This window comes from Cyprinodon tularosa, unplaced genomic scaffold, assembly GCF_016077235.1.
Source record: "Cyprinodon tularosa strain WSP-4 unplaced genomic scaffold, ASM1607723v1 ctg544, whole genome shotgun sequence".
NCBI classification, from domain to species: Eukaryota; Metazoa; Chordata; class Actinopteri; order Cyprinodontiformes; family Cyprinodontidae; genus Cyprinodon; species Cyprinodon tularosa.
Genome location: NW_024039279.1, coordinates 125,176 through 146,613, shown reverse-complemented (window position 1 = coordinate 146,613; position 21,438 = coordinate 125,176). Strand labels below are relative to the sequence as shown.

Genomic DNA, 21,438 nt, shown 5'->3' with positions numbered 1-21,438 from the left:
CTTTTTTTTAAATACATGTTCAAATTCTGCATATGCTTGCATAAGCACATCCAGTTCTGCTGGTGAGAAATATGCACACCTTTTTTTGTCTGAAGCTGTTGCCATGGTGACTCGTAATATCTGTGCTCCATTGATAATGGCTTTTTATAGTTGTGGTGCACGCGCTTAACTCAGAGTCAGTCAATTTAGAGTTGATTGAACTAACTCATTTCAGCTGTTCTGAAACCCAAAACTCAGAGTTTCCAATCTCAGGATAAGTCAACTCAGAGTTCAAGTTTTAACTCAGAGTTGGTTGAACTTCCTTATTGAAACAGGCCCATGGTCTAGTAGATGTCATTAGATAAATCAAACTTCCAATTACTTCACGGTATTTCTTAGGATCAGCAGGTTCACCCTCATTGTCAAATGTAATTTTCATTTCACACGGTGTTGTCCGTGGTTTGCAGTGAGTCATGTCAAAACTGCCAATAATTTTTGTGATATATTTCTTTTGATTCATTTTGACTTCCTCTTTTGTCTGGGCAAAGTCAATGCCAAGAAAATGTTTTAATCTTCCAAGATCTTTAATTATGAACTTGGTCCCCAACATTTCCTTCACTTCACTGAGCATTTCAACATCACTCGCTGCAAGAAGAAGATCATCAACCCAAATAATCAGAATGATTCTTTCATTTCCAACTGTCTTACAATAAACACAATAGTCTGCAGTATTCTGAAAAAACCCCATTTTCAATAAGGAAGTCATGTAGCATCTTATTCCAGTTTCGTCCTGACTGCTTCAAACCATATAGTGACTTATTCAGTTTACACACCAGTTTTTCTCCTCTTTCAGATGTTACCTCAAACCCTTCAGGCTGCTCCATGTAAATCTCACAGTCTATAGGGGAAGGGAGATATGCTGTTTTAACATCCATCTGATGTAGCTCCAAACTGTACTGTACTGCAAGCTGCATCAGAACACGAACAGAGGTCATATCAGCAGTAGGTGAAAAGGTTTCGTTATAGTCTAAACCAGCCAGTTGACTATAACCTTTTGCTACATATCTGGCTTTGTAAATAGTTTCCACTGGATTTTCTTTAACAGCATAAACCCATCTACCCCCCACTGCATGTTTACGCTCTGGTAAGGTTGTCAATGTAAACGTATCATTCTCTATTAGGGCTGGGCGATATAGAAAAAAAGCTTATCGATAAAAAAAAATGCATATTGATCGATATTGATAATTATTGAAAAGATTTGAAACCATATTTTATGTGCAGCTCTGCCTGGACTTTTTATAATATTGCTAAATGATTTAATTTTAATAAAAAAACAACACAGACTTCGAATTAAATCTTTATTTAACCAACTTTTTTAACCATAACAGAATTGTTTTAAAGAAAAATAACTTAAGAGCCCTGAGTTATGTTATTAAATACTGACAAAGAATAAACTAAAGTGACCAGAAAAGTGACCAAAATAAATATAACAAATAAATAAATGCCCCCCCACCGCCGTCCCCGTTTCCTGCTTTAACCTGAGTTATTACTTTGAAGTTTCTGGCCCCTCAGCATTTTTCTCTCAATTATTAGAACTACGTGGAAAACTGCCCAGAACTGAAAATATATATATATTTTCCCGAAATTCCCGAAGATTCCTCGGAGGAGAGCCGCGTCGGGGCCTACACAGCTCGTACTCCTGCTGGTGTGAGCGGCTGAGATGATAAAAAAAAAAAAAAGTTGGTTGTGTTACCAGACTTCATTTTCACTGGTTCCCTACACATTTTACAGATGACTGTGGTTTGTTCTTTGTCCGACTTGCCGTGACTGAAATACTGCCAGACTGGCGAATTACAAAAACCCTTCTTTGGAAGCCTCTCCTTGCTGCGACATCTTCATGTGCTCTGTGTTGTGGTTTAAGAGGGCGGCGCTTTGTGACGACGTGCCTGGGTCCGCGATTGTGATTGGTTGGGAGGAAGCAGTGACTAGCATAAACCTACATGCTAGGCTACAATGAGAAGGAAGGAAACCTGCGTTTCTTTTTTATCAAACTTTTATCGACCCTCTTTTTCTCTATTGCGCCACACGTCTATCGATCGATATATATCGTTATTGTATTATCGCCCAGCCCTATTCTCTATTAAAGAGTCCATTTCCTCTCTCATGGCTTTGGCCCACTGTTCTGACTCAGAAGAGCTCAAAGCCTGGGAACATCGCAAGTCACACGATAGCAATAATCAATATTTGTCACTTCCAGATCTTCATCACATTTCACTTTGTAGTCGCAATCTGTATAATAGCGAGGGGCTCTCCTCTCTCTCTTTAGATAACGAGCACTGCTCTCACTGTCACATTCCACTTTTGTCTCACTCACCTCTACTTTCACTTCAGGTGGGATTGCTTTTGTCTTATCCAGTTCTGGTTGTGGAATCTCCACTTTCTTTTTGGTTTCATAATGTTCATAAATGTCATCATCTGTCTGAGTGTCACATTCAATAGAATTTTATATGATAAACGTTACAAGTATATTTTTTTGTTACTTTTCTCGTCTCTGGATAGAAAACCAAATAAGCTGGACTGTATTTATCATATCCAACAAATATGTATTTTTCACAGCGTGTCCAACTTTTTCTTGTCATATTTGTAAGCATAACACTCTGACCCAAACACTCATTTTGGATAAGTCCGGCTTCTTCCCAGTCAACACAAAATATGGGGTTTGTCCAAGACATTTATCGTAGCATCTATTTCTGATAATGCCAGTTGCTTGTAATGTAAGTCCACATATATTTTGGCAAGTTACTCTCAATAAGCATGCATCTAGCCATCTCAAATAGAGTTCTCCACGTTCTCTCAATTGTCATATTCTGATGTGGTTAATAAGGAGCTGAAGTTTCATGTCGAATGCCATTTTTACAGAGAAAAGACTGAAACACATTAGAGGTAAATTCAGTTCCGTTGTCTGACCTTATACAATTAATTTTGCCATAATGATGACCTTTCTCTGTGTTTCCAAGCAAGAGAGAAGAGATGTGCAAAACGGCGCTGCCACTATTTTGCCCTTATTAATCTTTTTACGCTATGAATCATTTATTATCTCATTTATTAAAACAGTAGGTTGCATTCAGGGGCGTCAGCTGACCCAGTACTATACAGGGGCATAATAGAGCACCCAAAGAAATGTAAAAGAAAATTTTTTTGGGCAATTACTTATTTTAAAAAAGCATAGGCACAGATAATCAATGCAACCATGTGAGTAAATATTTTATAGCACTTATCTATCATTATAAAGCCTCATAAATAAATTGTACAATAAGATTGTTATTTTCTGCATCGTTAAATATCTACCAGAACCAAACTGAATTGAATTGGCTAACTTGTGAACTTGCAGAGGAACTACTGAACATGTACAACCTTTAACGAGAGTCAATGGGCAAAGATTTTTGCACCCTAGGGAAGAAAATATGGAGGACCAATCCTGCCATAATAAAAAATAAATACAGAAATAAATAAATGCTCAATAAATAAATAAGCATACAACTAATTGCCCCTAAAAATATAATAAATGAATAGATGTAGGTAGAAATTAAATTATACAGTGAGACATAAATGCATGTATCTCTTTTAAATAGCTTCTTTATCTATTCGCCTTTTTAATATTTACGGTATTTATTTATTGTCCGTTATAATCTTCAACTTTTTTATTTATTACTTATTTTTTTAAGTATTTATTTATGTGCATGTTATAATATTTTTGTCTGTATTATTCTTTCTTTGGATTTTTTTACCCTCTTTATTTCTTCCAGGCTATTTATTTCTGCCTGTCGTTTTTACATTTCTGTCTGCATTTCTGCCTCATTATGCAAATGAAGAGGGATGTGTCTAAGAGGGTCCACTTCTGCCCGGTCGACTCTACAGGAGGAGAAGAGAGTCTGAAGTCGAGTCTGAAGTCAGAACTAGTGTTGCGCCGATCCCATTTTTTTGGCCCCGATACCTGGCTGTGCAGTATCTGCCGATACCGATACCATAATAATGTAAAATAATTGCCATCATGCCTTTGTCAAGCTGCTGACTACCTTTGTGAAGCAGGAAAAAATATAATACAAAGTGAATCCAGTAGAACTTTTTATTACCTACCTGGAATGGAAGACAATAGTTGAATAAACTTTTGGCTTTCAAAATGGTATCTGTGCCCTATTTGTTGGTACTCACCGATACCGATACCACCATTTTAGGGCAGTATGGGGGCCCCGTCCAATACTGGTATTGGTGCAACACTAGTCAGAACGACGAGTATGGACTCGTGTCCTCGCGAAGTATGTTCTTGAGAAGAATCCAGGGAAGTCTGGACTCTGGGAGAATGCAGCATAAATCTGGATCAATTGGAACATAGGCGTACTCGTGACGTCCCCACATGCTCAGCTTGTCTGGAGCTGCATTTCTCCTCCTGTTATTAATAATCTGTAGATAATAATAAATTGCTCATTTGCATCATGAGGCAGAAATGCAGACAGAAATGTAAATATGACAGGCAGAAATAAATAGCATGGAAGAAATAAATAGGGTAAAAAAAATACAAAGAAAGAATAAAACAGACAAAAATATTATCATGTCTACATAAATAAATACCTAAAAAATAAGTAATAGATAAATAAAGCTGACAACTATAACTGACAATAAATAAATAAGGTAATTATTACAAAGGCGAAAAAAGGGGGGCTAATTGAAAGAGATATAAACATTTATGTCTCACAGTATAATTTATTTTTTTCTTTCTTATGGCAGGATTGTTCCTCTGAAAAACTGAATGTGGCTTTACTAGTCATCAAAGATTAAACGTTTATCTTCCACATCTAAAAATTGGTAGATTTATATTTCAAAATATTTAACATCTTAATTTAAAATTAAATTATGAAAAAATAAGATATTAAAGCTGCAGTCTGTAACATTGAGGAGAGAGCAGACTTCGACTGAAAATTTGAAGAAAAACAGGTTTCACGTCACTCCCCCACCCTCTCTGCTTCACTCATGCCCCACCTCCAAGCTCCACCCCTCTCACAGCATCTGCGCGGCTACCGCATGCGACCAGAAGGGGGGGGGGGGGGGGGATTCAGCGTGTGTGAGCTGTGATTGACACTCCATTAGACGCTCCTCTGGCTGTTATTGGTTGTCTTGACTCGTCCCGAATTATTCTTTCCAGATTGAAATACAGGCAGTAGGCGGGACCAATTGAAGCAGTTTTTTTCACAGGTTACATATCACATGTACTGCTGTCTGGGCATAGGGACAGTTTTAGCCAATATGACAAAAAAGTGATTTTTAAAACTTACAGACTTCAGCTTTAATAAGATTAAGATGTCTTAATCAGGTTCATGGGGTGCGGGACTAGCGCCCTCTATTGCCCAGCCACCACTGGTCTTGGCTTCATTTTTGTGAAGCTGTTGATCAATTGTGACTGGCTTATTTTAAAGAGTTCTCTCTAAACTCCGTTGTGAGGGCAGAGCTGTGAGAGCAGAGCTGGGTGAGATGGGCTTTAAGATGGGCGGTGAGAGCGGAAAATTAATTAATCAAAAAATCAATGCCCCAGGCACCACAACAGGGAATGTGCCCCTGTGAAATGGGTCTGCCTACGCCGATGAGGGCAGCATCTAATAAACTACTGGAGACTGACATTTTTGAAGGAAATTTCAAAAAAAGCTAATTCACAAATTTTTCCCTTGGTAATTATTTGATAGTGACTGGATTCACAAACCTTACATATTGTTCCTATGGCTGTAAGACCTTGCTATTATCCAGCATCACACATATGCTTTCAAATTTTGTCTCTAATTTTTTACACCTTTATGAGATTATAAATTATAGTGCTGGCAGAGAAGACTTATGACAGTTACCGTGCGTATATGCTAAGCAGTAAACAAGCATGATGACAATTATGCATAATATTATACCGTCTATGCTGCTATAGTGATCGTGGCAATTCCACACGACAAGAGAGAAATGGTGACATCATTTTGTTCAAAGCTGTCATGCATGCATTCTACTTTAGATTTATTTAAAACACAAAAAGCACTCTGTGCTGATTTGTGTTTTATGAAAAAAACAGCAATTTTGCAATATTCATGTTTTAACATAACAGTACAGAATTCAATTGTATTAACGTCTAACTGACATACTCCAACACATTTTTTTTTTAAGCGTGGTTAATTCTGAAAATATACTTTCATTTGTTCAGCTCTTTTCCACAGCTGGACGGTATTTTTATTCTCGCTGAATGAGGGAAGCCACTTTGTTGTAAGTCAGCTGTTGACCATCCTCAGTCTGAAGGGATCATTAATAAACCACCAGACTTTTAGATGATGGGTTTACATTGAGACGGTTAATAGCTCAGAGTCACAGCCTGCAGACTGACGTTAATGAAAGGCTGTTCATGGTGGATGAGGCTGAATATTAAACAGCTGAGCTTTATGAGATGCAGCTTCTGGGTTTATTTAACACCTGAGATCAACTCATAGAGATACTGTTGCAGGAAATTACAGAATGCTGAAGTTAATATTTATTTTAAACTGTGAACAGAGAAGATGTTTCCTGTTTAGTCTCATACTGTGTTTGTCACCAACAGTTTTAACCACAAAAGCAAACAGCCTGGTTTTTATACACTGATCAGCAGGAATGAACCTGGTTGTTGATCCAGTTTCTGTTTTTTCTTCTTCAGGAAGAGAATATTCCAGAGTCGTCAGGAACCAGTGATCGGAACAATCTGACAACGATCTACGCAAAACTGGAGCATCCCAACCCAGGCAGAGCCTAACAGATAGAATCATTGCTATGACCCAGCTGTAACAACTCAGTGTAGAGTTCAATTGTAATTTGTAAATAAATAAAAACTTCACATTTACTGGTCTGTTAATATTTCACAGTTTTTGGTTAAATTATATAGTTTTACATTTCCACAGGAACACATTTCTCATCCTTAAATTTCCCTGTAAAACATTCTGATGCTGAAATTTATTTCCGAATAGTATTTGCATTACATTTATGCTGTTAGTTAAAAAGTCCAAGCATTTTGAGAATCCCTGTGTGAATAAAACTGTGTTGCCTTTCAGTCATGAACAGGTCTGATATTTTTGCAGCAGACGTTTCCTCCTGGAGATGTTCTACATTTGGGTCACAGCTGGAGCAGTCCTCCTTATAAGACCAAGGGAAGGAAGGCAGGGTGTCTGAAAAGGGAAACAACCCAAACCAGGCAGGAGGAGGGGGTCTGGAAGAAGGGAAAAAGTAAAAAAGAAAGCAACAATTCAGGGAATGGCAGAGGGGTGGTCCGCCTTGCCACCTAGACAAATATAAACTTCTCAGGTCACCATTTTTTGCGCTGGTTGACAGGAAACAGAAAGAGGTGGCAGGAAGGGAAAAAGGTCACCTCTATCCCCATAAAAAAAAAGTAAAAAAGTTCAGAGTCAGAAGGTCGGCGTGGTAACACCAACAGTATCTGAGTCCAAGGATGCAGGAGGGTTGTGAGTCCTGGATGTCATGATGGGTTTCAGAAAAGCCCAGTGTGCAGAACACCACGGAGACAGATGAAAAGTTTAACAAGTTTATTTAAGCACAAGCACATGGATTTAACACAGGAACTGGTTCAGGCCTGGGGGCAGGTTCACTGGAGTCTGTGAGGATGACAGTTCAGTTAGCTTGGGAGCAGATGAGTTTGAGAGTTTCTGATTAATACCTTGAGGAGTCCGGGTTTGGCTTTGAGAGAGGAACTGTTGGGTCCAGGGATTGTTTAGTTCAGCAGAGTTCAGTAACCGCTTCAGCGTCTTGCTTCTAGTGTGAGGGCAGACCTTGACTTTGGGTTTCCAGCTCTTAATCCAGAGCAGCATGAGGATCCAGAGAAGAGTCTTCAGGTTTGGCTCAGAGGGCAGGCTCGGCAGGTTAAGCTCATCCAGAGCTTACAAGGGAAAACTGGATTCCTGAAAGCAGAGACAAAGAGGGATTAGAATCCAACCAGGGAACAGAAGCAACAAAGGTACTCAGGAGATGCTAGGCTCAGGTGCTAACCAAACTGGATAAACACTGCGGCGTTGAGGCAAGGTCTGAAGGCCGGTTATATACTGGAGGATCCTCCTGATGATGAGATGCGCCTCAGGTGTGTCGAAGGCTCAGTTAAGGAGGATCCACGGCGAACTCTGCTGGAGAAAGGTGGAACTTCTCCAGATCCCAACACTGGAATTAACCAACTGAGACCTTGGAAGCAGAGAGTCTGGCAAGGCTCACGTTCCGAAGGTAAATCCAGAACGATGTCAGGAGTTTGGATGGGAATCGAAAACCAGTTCTGTTCAGAACCGGTTCCGTGTGTTCCAATTCCATGGATCCATTTGGCAGCTCGCTTAACGGTTCTCTTAACGATTCCAGGCAGCACTGGGCAGCACAACTTACCTCATGTTTTTTTTACGCAAGTTATGAACATGACATTCAGTAAGCAAGTACAACATGACCAGGTGTAAGTCTAGAAAAGCAAAACAAAAGCGGTCAAATCAATGGAAAGATTGGCTTAATTTTAAGCAAGAGAAAGATGGCAACAAGGCACTTTGCAATCATTGCAAAGTGGCAATTACATCCGCGGGGGAAAATACATCCAACATGCAGAAACACCTGTGCACACAATGTGGCATACATTTTAATGCATTTCATGTTTTTGATGCTTCTGGACAGAAGCTAAAGTTACGACTAGCATGGAAGGCAACTCTGGTGGTAATTAGCTAGCTATCACTGGCTGTGCTTAATGTGGCTCCTAGTAAATCATATGTCATTTCTGGAAATAAAATTTCCTACCTCTCTTTGGGGTTATCAAACATCCTACGAAGTTGCTCCGCAGTTCAAGGAGCTAGAGAAAGGTGACGGTCATTTATTTAAGGGGAAGATGAGTTTATTTCCCGTAATTGTACAGTAATGCTTTTTCATTAAATGGATGCCTTCTCCGTTAGATTTAAATGACTGTGAAGAGATGGGTAGCCTGGCTGGCTCAGAGGCTGCAGCTCCCGCTCACTGCCTTCTGTTTTCACCGAGGCAGTCAGAAATAGAGTGTCCCAGGTGAAGGTAGACGAATGTAACCGTGCACTTACCAAGTTTATTGTTTCACAGAATCGATAAAAGAATTGAAAAGGGATCGAATCGTTTCACAGGGAACCGTAATCTTGAAAAACATATCAAATCCCAACCCTAATCTGGAGTCTGTTCCAAGTTTGGTTAGCAGGCAGAGTCCAGCAGAAGTCAGGTCAGGCAAACAGATCAGAACAGAGAAAGACAGGCTCAGAGTTCCAAAGGAAGAATGGGTCAGGATCAGCCAATCAGTTACACTAAGGTAAGTTAGAAAACTCTCCCCACTGGCTCGAGAATAATCTGGTGCTTATGACTAAATAATCTGCAGATGCTGAGAAACTATGTTAGAGTGATAATTATAAAATTACTGTGTGGACATATGAAACATTGAAAGAAAGAAGATGCTACATTTCTATCCTGTGATTCAATCAGAAGGGTCATAAACTTTTATGACCTCCAGCCCGATGGTGATTTCACACTATCTTATGACCTGCATCCTCCCAGATAATCATTACTGGGTTTTCTGTTTAAGGCCCACCCCATTATGTTGTAAACTGTTAATAGAAGGCTTTGCTGTGAAGGGATCTGAGAGAGAGTGTGTGCATGTTGGAGCCTGCAGATTCTCTCCCCTTTGCAGAGGTTGACTTTCCAAAACCCTGTCTGTGTTTGATCATTTCCTCTTAATCTTTTAAACTCACATTTCTCTGGGTTAAAACCCAACATTTTTGGTGCCGAAAACCCGGGAGTCAAGATCCAATTGTCCAGGACCATGTGGGACCAAGGCCAAGCAACTGTCGACAGCCGTCCACCCTTTGCCGGATTGGCCAATAGGTTGGTCCAGCCCTGCCCTGGACATCCTGGTGATGACTCAAGCTGAGGACTGATCTGCACAGAAAGGGTAGGCCTAAAGCTTTTGATCAAAAGTTGGTCTGGGACCATGTAAAGCTATAACTGGTTGTAGTCGCTAGAATATTTGACAAACGGGGTTTGTTGTGATAGATCTGGGATCGGTATTCTGTGCGTTTGGGTCTGGGATCCTCTGTGTTAAAGCTATAACTGGTTGTAGTTGCAAGAATATTTGACAAACAAGGTTTGTTGTGATAGATCTGGGATTGGTATTCTGTGCGTTTGGGTCTGGGACCCTCTGTGTTAAAGCTATAACTGGTTGTAGTTGCAAGAATATTTGACAAACAGGGTTTGTTGTGAGAGATCTAGGATCGGTATTCTGTGCGTTTGGGTCTGGGACCCTCTGTGTTAAAGCAATAACTGGTTGTAGTTGCAAGAATATTTGACAAACAGGGTTTGTTGTGATAGATCTGGGATCGGTATTCTGTGCGTTTGGGTCTGGGACCCTCTGTGTTCTTTTAAGATATGAACACAGCTAAGTAAGGTTTGCAGCTGCCGCAGAAGTGCGAGGGCCTGGAGCTGGAGACTCCAAAGTGTACACGATAAATGTTTTTTTGTCTATGTTGGTTAAAATAAAAAATATATATATATTAGGCCTTAGAATAGGTGTGTGTGACTGTGTGAAAGTGTGTGAGGAAACAATCGAACCATTGGGTTCTGTTGTTTCATACTAAAACAGCAGGAATTAATACAGTATAACTCTTGTGGATGCAGAGGCAAGAATTTCTCACCTGAAAAGGTAGAAGCAGAAATTATCACAACAGTGTTTGGGTGCTGTCCTGCTGAATAAACATCCAGTCCGTAGAATACCCTAGGTGTTTGTACTGGACTAAATTCTTTAAAATGGGAAAAGGTCAAAATAAATTAGAGATAATTTAGAATCTACGATTAGAAGTTGTAGAAGTGCAGGATCCAACAAAAAAAATAACAATCACTTAAAGATATAGTTTGGAAAAAATATGGGTTTGAGGGACGCCTCTATTCCAAGATAAAATAATAAGAACTAAATGATAAAATAATAGAACTAAAGTGAGTCAGGGGAGTAAAAGAATGAAAAAGGATGGGTTCAGGGAAGAGTATAGAGAAGATCATAAAGGGGATGTAAAGTTTGTATCAGATTGATCCAAGTAATTTAAAATACTTGTAGGAGTGGAAGTTAGAGTATGATACATGCACAAAGCAGATACGATGAAAACCTAAATAAATAGATCTAATGTTGTGTTTGTCCGGTTTTAATATTATGTGTTTCTGTCTTTAAAGTTATGTTTGTGGGTCTTTTAAGTTTTTTGTGTGTCCAAAAAATTAATGAAACAAAGTTTAGAGGGAGACAGCTTAAATCTGCATAAGCGCGCAGGGGGGATGTCACTGGAGCGATGGCTGCAGCATTGCTCTAATTGACAGCCTTCCTAATGCGTCTGCAGGGTCTCCAAAACTATAATTTCGGAACCACAATTTAAAATTAATAAACCCACAAGAAAATTATGCAAGCTACATACAGGAAAAAGGGGGTGTTGAACGCTCCACAGCCTAAAACTAAAAAGCAAATGATGGCTTTCTAGGTTTGTGTAATTACTGTAAGATACGGATTCCCAATTATGCTGAGGTTACTCAGCCACTGCTTGATCTCATTTATACAAATGATATGGCAACGATAGATAAAATAGTGTGGACTCCAACTGCAGAGTCAGCTTTTTCACAACTAAAGGACCTGATTGCAAACTCTTCTGTAGTGGCGCTACCAGATTATTCTAAACCATTTATCCAAGCAGTGGATTGCAGGGGACAATTCATGACCTCTCTGCTAATGCAGAAACAAGGGGGAAAAAATGGGGTCAGTGGCATTTCATCCGCTGACCTTGTTAATACTTATTGCAGTGGAATTGTTGGTCACATCAGCAAAAATGACTTTTATGTCTCCAGCCAGACATCTAAATATTATGACCACTTTGCTGTCTCAGCCTCACCTCACGCTTTAGAGATGTAATTCTTTAAATCCCTCAACCTTGCTGCCCATACCGGAAGATGGTGACCCTAACCAATGTGTTGAAAGAACAACTATGAGTTGCAAGCCGCGTTCAGATTTAAAAGATGATCCGCAGGAGGGTTATAAAAATTTGTATGTGGATGTGTCAGTTTCCAGAAAGAAATTAGTTGTTTTTACAATTGTAGATGAATTAAAAAAACAAACAAAAAAAAACTCTTTATAGTGCTGCTTTAAAATCATCATATTCTGCGCAAGCTGCAGAAATTGTTGCATTAACGAAAACATGGAAAATTTCAAAAGGCATCAAGGATGCAGGGGAGGTTCTAGAACTTCAAAAGGGGGCTTTCAGCCCAGACCAGTAAAAGCAGACCAGGAAGAAAGAGTCCACAGGGGAAGTTCTTCATCTGAGTGTTAATAGGTGTTTGAGCAAATGGGGGAGCCATTAAAATAGTAAATGTGTATGAAGCATGGGGGATATTAAATGCATTAAAGAAAAAAACATGAATAGTTTTAACAATTATTAGACAAGCAGTTAGACTTATATGCAATTCAGGAGCCTGTAAAATTTGCATTCAAGATAATGTAGGACTAAACCCATCTAAAATGCTAATTTTTGTAAAATCAGCAAATGGTCAAATGGAATACCTTTAAAAATAGAAAACCTTCAAACAGGAACAAGATTGCAAGGTTCTATGTTTTTGTAGCAATACCACCAACTCACCACATTAATTTGTTAGGATGGGAATTGATGGGAAAATTAAGCAATTTTTCCCAAACAGGGGGGCATGATTAGCCTGACGTAGTCCCACTTAATTCTAGTCAGAATATGAGTCTGATACTGCTCCATAGAGCTGTGATTATGGGGCGTGTTTTGAACGAACCAGGAAAAAAAATGCCTCTGCACTCAATTGGATAGACCTACAACCAATAAGAGCAACGGAGTGCGTGACGTATGTTAAGCAACGCATAGTTGTTGTCAACAAAAATCAAAGCGTGCAGTTGCGCGTCTAGAATAAGAAGATGAGCCTTGATCGCGTTTTTCTGTTCCTCTTTTAAAATTTATTTGCTGTCGATATCTTCTAGAACAGACCTAATAGCAGAATCTACTCACCTCAACTCTCCGGCGGCAGCCATTGTTGTTGTCACCCAAGCGCGCTTTGGTCACGTGGTTGATCACGTTACTGTTGAACATCTGTCCATCATAGTATAAAGCCCGCCCTGACAATTTGATTGGATCGCCTGACAAGGGGCGATAATACTCGCGCTACTATGGAGCAGAGCCAGACCGAACTTCCCGACCTCAAACCTTGTGGGCGGGACTAAGTTCGGAATGGAACCCAGGCTAGGGCATGATGGTCGAATGTGTGGAACATATAAATAGCGTTTCAACAAAATCTACTTGTGTCTATATACACTATGCTAGAAGCACATTGTCAGATCTACTGGATGAAAGTCTGTTAGTTGAACAGTAGAAAACTGAATTTCTGCAAAACAGTTTCTGAAACAAGACATTACTATAATGGCTACACAAATTATGTACATAGATGAGGGTTTGTAGCGGCAGTTACTGTTATGCTTTTTTACACAGATGTAAGGAATGTACCACTTATCATGGGTAAATCATTTGTCATTGGTTAAGACCAGTGAAGCACAGTGGAGAGACACATGCCTGCGTTTAGAAGCTGCAGAAGGCGCATCTGATTTCTATCTATGTCTGCAAGACACATACCAGGCTGGCTTTATAGCCCTAACACAGAACTATGGAAACAGCCTTATAAAATTCTGTTCAATGTAAAACCCCAGGTTCAAGGTTTAGCATGTGTTATAACTCAGCATTCTTTGCTATCACAATTTGATGAAAATGATTTCAAAGATATTCCAAATGCATTGTGGTATATAAGAAGAATTGATGCAAGACTGTTGACAACTATAGATTTAGCTGAAATAGTTCCTAATACAGGCCAAGGATAAAACAATATCTGCTAAAACGTGAAGCAAAGGAAAGTATAAACTAATTATACAAATTTTAGCGGGTGCAGAAATAAGTTTGTTGTTTGGGCCATGTCAGGGGCGTTGCTAGGCACAAAGCTTTACTGGGGCACTGGCCCCCTACCGCATATGCCCCTCCTGCCATACACAAATACAGACAAGCACACTGCCCCACCCTGATAAATTCCTACCAAAATTACCAGTTGAGATATTAATGAGTGTAAGAGCATATTTGTTTTAACAAACATGAAAATTTTCAACATTGCAGCTATAAAAAATACTGTAAGACATCACCAACTTTAAAAATAAAAAGTTTCCTTATACACATTCTGAAGTAATCATTAATTCCTAGGTTTCAGAGTTTTAGTTCAGGGGAAAGTTTAACTCAACCTGAACTAAGTTTATCTTTTATTTTATGAGCATTAAAGTGTACCTCCTATTTTTCATTTTTGCAAAGCGGTCAATCACTAGACTGTGACTCAGCTTAGAAAGTTTTTCCTTTTAAAAGATGATGGAGCCCGTCTTGTTCCATTGTGCACCTCAGCCAAGTGTGGATCCTTCCCAACACACTGAATGACCTTTCACAACTCCAGCTGTAGACTGGGATTGTGAAGGAGATCTGGATGACCTGCTTTAGTGTTGGGAACATGATGTTATCAAGCAAGTTGAAAACACACTGCATATCCTTGATGACAAGGCTTTCTTTTTCAACCATAAAAAGCTTTCAAACCATTTTGAATTAAATTAAAGTTTTTTTTACTCCAAATTTGTCCTGGGGATAGTGGGACAACTTCACTTAGGTCACTTTAGGACCATCATGCTTTCCCCCTAAGTCACTAATGTCTCCTTCTTGTTTGTGGAAGCTGGTTGTTGCTCCCTCATCACCTTCATGGTCCTGTCTCTCCTGTCTCTTGCCTGTCAGTCTCGCCTCCTCCTCCCTTTCCTACTCCGGCACCTTCATTCTAATTCTCTACAGCAAACATTAAAAAACGTAAATTTATAATTATGTAAATATCTATCATATTGCTTATAACGTTCCTAATGTAACTAGTTTGCTTAAATCACTAATTCATTACGGGACCTTACCTCCTTCTCTCATCTTGTTTTACTGCTTCCCTGTCTCTGCTTCTTGTGAGGAATTTCCTGATATCCATCTACAAACCAATGCAGTAATTTTCAGTCAGTAGCCTATAAATCATGTGGTTTCACTGGGAAAATATTAAAATTGACAGGTAAGAAACGTTACCAGAACTAAAAATGTGTCGCGGCCGCACAGTGTCCCATCAAACTCAGTTGAGAGCAGCGTGTTAATTTACCTGCAGTTCATGCAGTGACATGCGCTGACGTGGGGGCGCTAATACATCCTCAATTTGGAGTTAACACACTTGCTACGCATTTGAGTAGAAATATACGTCTCCTCCCGTTGGAATTATCTAAATTGATGCATTAAAAAAATGTATCACTGTTGCAAATATTCATGAGATTTATACTGGGGCACAGCTCATTTATACTGGGGCACGTGCCCCAGTAAATGGGGTCTGGCGACGCCGATGGGCCATGTTATTTCGGAGGAGGGTGAAAAGCTACAACGGTATCTTTTTGGAGTTGTGCAATGACTGCAGGGCTTAGATTCCACATTTTGAAAAAAAAAAAAAAGAAACTCAGCTTTTCTTAAGTTTGTTTTTATGACACACTAATAGCTGTCAGAGAAGCAGACAGCGATTCGCAGAGCAGAATGTGGAACTTTTCTCAGTAACTGTCTTAGCTTTGTAAACTTATCAAAAACCGTGCATCCACCCAGCTGGTGGTTAAGCAAGTTATATGACCTTTGTGTTGTTACATTCTCATGGTGATACGCTCATACCTGTAGTGTCTTACTTTTAAGGGTTAAAGAGGACCCGTGTAAACAACAGTTCCCCCATATTCTTATTTTTTGTCTCTATTATATTATGTAGTTGGATGTGTGTGTATAAAGAGAAAACTGTAACTTGAACATGTAACAAAATTAATTTCACCCTGGGATTATTAAACTATTTCTGATTCTGATTAAAACCAGCAGCAATTTTGATCCATGAAATTATCATGTCTCGAACAGGGGGGAGTTATGATGAATATAGTATAGTAACACACACAGGTGTTTAACTACTACTGCTTTTAAAATTTTTGCATGTCTCACATGTTGTAAATTTAATTCACAAGGAAATCAGATAACTAAGTGAGGACAGGTACCAAGAGGTACAGCTCCATTTGAAATAATTAGCATGGACTACATTGAGCTGACCCCAAGTGGACAGTACAAGTACTGCCTAGTCCTAGTGAACAATTTTTCTAAATGGGTAGAAATTGTTTTCATAAAACATGCCAATGCACTGACAGTAGCAAAAGCTTTGTGTAAACATATCATACCTGAGCATGGTATCCAAAAAATCTTACAAAGTGATAATGGAACACATTTTGTGAATGAAATGGTATCACTAATGTCCAAACATTTAAACATAACTTTGAAACATCACTGTTCCTACCATCCACAGAGTGCAAGACTAGTGGAGAGATTTAATGGAGAAATTAAAAATAGATTGAGAAAATTCATGGCAGAAACAGGAGGGCCATGGCCAGGGTGTTTGCAGTTGGTGGAATTGCTCATGAGGATTGTTCCAACATCTGATGGTTTGGCCTCTTTTGAAATGGTGAATGGGAAACCTTTTGTTCTACCTTTATTGGAAGGACAGCCATGGGCAGAAAAAGAAAAAGAACATTGACCCATTAACTAAGTGGATTCTGAAACTGTTGAAATACGGAACTTTTCAAAGAACATGTAATCTGCCAAGAGCTCCTTTTTGTTTTTCCCACAGGAAGGCCTGAAGCTGGAGATCGAGTGCTGATTAAAATCATCCAAAGGAAGAATTGGGCAGCTCCGAGGTGGGAAGGACCCTACATAGTGCAACTAACAACCCCCACCGCTGTGAAGATCCAGGAGAGAAACACTTGGATCCACCAGAGTCATTGTAAACTGATTAAAAAATTTTCCTCAGCAAAAAAGCCCAGTAACCTTCACAGGGACCCCACGACTAAGGTAAAGATCTGTGGTGAAGTCCAGCTTCAAAGGGGTTTGGTTTTTTAGCACCAATCGTCTCAACGCTGGTGAAGAAACCAACCTAACCCAGTCTTTTAGAGTCTGGTTAGTGGGTGTTTCCTTGGACGGACTGGTGAAGATGGAAAATCCAAAGTGGTTTTGCTGCCTGGTGATGACCGTTGGACTGGTGTTACTAGGGACTCAAACTAACTGTCTGAAACAAAGGAGGAACAGAATGGTCTTTGATGGATCCACAGCAAGTCATCCTACAGTGCCAAGATGTGGTGGCAGAAATCCAAGCGCGTTGCTGAAGATTTGAACAAAACAGACTGTTATGTTTGTCCTCATATTCCTACTTCTATGAATACAATATATATTGAAAGATGCTGATGTTTTTTTATGTTTAACAGGGGGGAAATGTTAGAGTGATAATTATAAAATTATTGTGTGGACATATGAAACATTGAAAGAAAGAAGATGCTACATTTCTATCCTGTGATTCAATCAGAAGGGTCATAAACTTTTATGACCTCCATCCAGTAGGTCATGAGGCAGAGTCACACGGTTGTGCGACTTCCATCCATCCCGATGGTCATTTCACACTATCTTATGACCTGCATCCTCCCAGATAATCATTACTGGGTTTTCTGTTTAAGGCCCGCCCTATTATGTTGTAAACTGTTAATAAAAGGCTTTGCTGTGAAGGGATCTGAGAGAGAGTGTGTGCAGGTTGGAGCCTGCAGATTCTCTCCCCTTTGCAGAGGTTGACTTTCCAAAACCCTGTCTGTGTTTGATCATTTCCTCTTAATCTTTTAAACTCACATTTCTCTGGATTAAAACATAAAAAACTAGTCCATGCATTTGTTACTTCAAGGCTGGACTATTGTAATTCTTTACTATCAGGAAGTCCACAAACTGTAGTTAAAAGCCTTCAGCTGATCCAAAATGCTGCAGCCAGAGTTCTGATGAAAATGAAAAAGAGAGATCATATCTCTCCTATCCTGGCTTCTCTTCATTGGCTTCCTGTTAAATCATGAATAGAATTTAAAATCCTCCTTCTCACATATAAAGCCTTAAATGGCCAAGCTCCATCTGATATCAGAGATCTGATTGTTCCTTATGTTCCTAACAGAGCACTTCGCTCTCAATCTGCAGGTTTACTAGTGGTTCCTAGAATTTCTAAAAGTAGAATGGGAGGCAGATCTTTTAGTTATCAGGCTCCTCTCCTGTGGAACCAACTACCAGTTTTAGTCTGTGAGGCAGACACCCTGTCTACTTTTAAGGCTAGGCTTAAAACTTTCCTTTTTGATAAAGCTTATATTAGAGTGGCTCAGGTTATCCTGAGCTATCTCTATAGTTATGCTGCTATAGGCTTAGACTGCTGGTTGACACAACAAAAATGAAGCAGATTATCATTCTGCTTCATTCTCTCTCTATTCTCCTACTCTGCAGAATCTATTAGTTCAATCTCTAACGTTCTGCTCTCTCTGCTTTTTCTCATAGTAGCTTCATCTGGTCTGTTCCTGTTTGGCTGTGACTCCATCCTAGAGAGAAATATCAGCTGTGCTGCTGCCATCAACACCTTTGTTTATAGATGATTGAGATTGACCTATTTTTTAGTGTAGTCCTGTTTCTCTGACTGTGACTAACTGAATGTGCTCTCTTCATCCTTATACATGGGAGCTGGCTCGGATTGTCTGCCTGGCTGTGTGTTTCCTGGACAGGGCTGGCTTTTACAGTTGCTTTTTCTATCTCTGCTTCTGCCTCCTTGAACCCCAGTCGGCCTCAGCAGATGGCCGCTCACACTGAGCCTGGTTCTGCTGAAGGTTGTTACAAGCATGCTTGGTGTGAGGCATTGCTGAAGAGTCAATGAGTCGATGCAATCATCTGGTTTTCCTTAGATAGAAAGCTTTGACTCAATCTGACTGGATGATCTGGTTGAATTGTATCTGTAAAGTGCCTTGAGATGACAGGTGTTGTGAATTGACGCTATATTCATAAATAAACTGAATTAAATTGAATAACAGCGACACCTAGTGGTGGTATCATCTAGACTGGGCTATGTTCTGTTCTGTTCGTCTGAAACCTGAATGAATGATTCATCAGTTGTTAAATAATGTATGTTAAATAATGAGGCAGCAACAGTCTTGGCAGGAAATATGTTTAACTCAAATATTTTGAGGGGTTGTAAAATTGTAATAAATAAATAACTTCAGGAAAGGCTTCCTTCTGGATGTTTTATCCAGTTGTTTAACTTCTCTGTTTTCCTAAAGATGTTAGAATCATACCTTAAATTTATTCCTAAAATTGCTGACAGTCTGATAAAAGGAATAAATCACTGAAACAACATTAGCAGATAAACATGGAGCCTTTCACTCAGTAAACTTAGCTGGTCCAACTTCTGTTCTCCAAACCCTTTTTAACTGGACTTTATAAAAGGTGAAAAACATCTGAAACGAGTGTCTGAATGTTGATCTAATGTTCATCAGTTCTGACAAGGTGATCAGTGACATCATCACCTGGTGGCTGAGAGAAAATGACTAGTGAACATAGAAAGGAGCAAAGAGGGACACAGATATTAGACTAAAGCACAGAGAGTTGTCCACTGCTGCCTTGCAGCAAGTTGGTCCTGGGTTCAAATCCCAGTCTGGTCTCTTTATACTCTGAGTTCTCCCTCTGCATGTCCAGCTTCTCTTTGGCTGTTTTAGCTTCTTATCACAGTTCAAATAACATCATTGTTTAGTTGGTTCCTCCAAACTGTCCTCGGCTGTGATGCTGGTTTCCTGTCCTGCTGGTCTGGAACTGAATGGAAACCTCTCCAGGGTGTAACCTGCCTCCATCTATACAGCTGCCTCCTTGGAGCATGGAGAGAGTCACAGAAACTGCATGTTGAAGGAAAACTCCAGGAACACTTGAGGTTCTGAATAAAGTTGGTTTCTTTAGAGCTTCTTCACCTCAGAAGGTCAGAGGATCCCAGGAGTTTGACAGCTGTCCTTTAATGGAGGAAATCTGGGAGAACCAAACATCAAGAGCAGAAGCTGGATGAAGAAGTTTCTGATAAATCATCTCTGACATCAGTCATGTTGAGGAGTCACTGGTTCTGATGAATCTTGGACGTTTCTACCCTGAAACATGAAAAACACATCAGCCTCATTAATATCAGTTTTACAGTCAACAAGCTTAATAGTTCTGATTGCTGCAGCAGATCTGAGCCTCCTGCAGGTCAAACAGTTCACTGCAGGATTTAATACAGTTTGCTGTGTTTGAACCAAGAAACTACCTGCTGTTCAAGCCTTGTTTTAATTAGAATGAACTGTAGAGCTAAATTTTTCTGAAAACATTTATACAAATGATAATTTAAATACATCTGAAAATGCTTATTAAAAGTCACAAAACCAATATCTGTAAATAATCAATCCCTCGTGTGATAATGATTAGTATTATTTTATAGATAGATCAGTTGTTAATATTTTCAATATTTTTTAAAGCATTAGTATTTCTGTTTTCTTTTGTAATTCTGTTTTGCAGCCCCTCCTGAGTTAATCTGACAGTTTATAGATAAAGATATTGGTCAGATTATTGATCCATCAATAGGATTTATATAATCAGATTAGATTATTTTATAGTGTACTGCAGTTCATGCAGAAAATATGAAATGATGATGTGACATGATAACCATTATTTCTGTGTAATGACTGTCAAACTGTTCAGAAAACATCGGTACCAACCGAATCTACACCAACTGGTATACTGACGAACTAAAACTTTACAATGCTTAGTTTGCTCTATGGCGCCATCAGGTTGGCAGTAAATATAAAACAGGCGCAGTGATTATAATGAAATTAGTTTGGTAAGAAGATTTTAACAGAATAACTGAATAAATAATGTTTGTGAAGCTAAAATATAAATTCTTAACATGGTCTGAATATCATTTCAATCAGTCTTTATGATACAAAGACTGGATGAAAAATAAAAGAGGAAAGAAACAGTGAAGAAGGTAATATAACAAACATACATATTTTTGATCTAACTGATGATTTGCTGACTGAATATGCCGCTAACATTTAGCTGCATGCAGACATACTGAATAGTACCGCTATGTTATAACAGTAGACATATATTCATAGACGCTTCGTTAGGCTGAGGTTCGCACATTGAAGTAATCGCCATATTGTATGTGGCAGAAAGTAGTTAACATCTGTTGTAGTGAACGTCGATCTGCTGTGAAAGACCATTCTTTTTTTCGCATAGACACAACCGCGATAAGGGCATTGATACGCATGTCATGTGGGCCTGCATATTCACAGTCCATCAACAGCATCCGTAAGTCTTTCACAAAGTTGTCAAACTCCTCACTTGTACCCAGTGATGGGAGTAACAGCGTTGAAAAATTTTTTTTTTAGTAACGAGTAAT

General features: G+C 39.3%; 1 protein-coding gene across 1 annotated transcript in view; it reads left to right on the top strand.

Moving 5' to 3' along the window:
* LOC119796343 (CD48 antigen-like) overlaps positions 1-19,132 on the top strand; it is a 68,555-nt gene extending 49,423 nt beyond the window's left edge. Inside the window, exons 6-7 of the mRNA XM_038304848.1 lie at positions 6,692-6,805; positions 19,090-19,132. Coding sequence (XP_038160776.1) covers positions 6,692-6,787 — 96 coding nt within the window. The 3' untranslated portion in view covers positions 6,788-6,805; positions 19,090-19,132. The remainder of the gene's footprint in view (positions 1-6,691; positions 6,806-19,089) is intronic.
* The last annotated feature ends 2,306 nt before the right edge of the window (positions 19,133-21,438 follow it).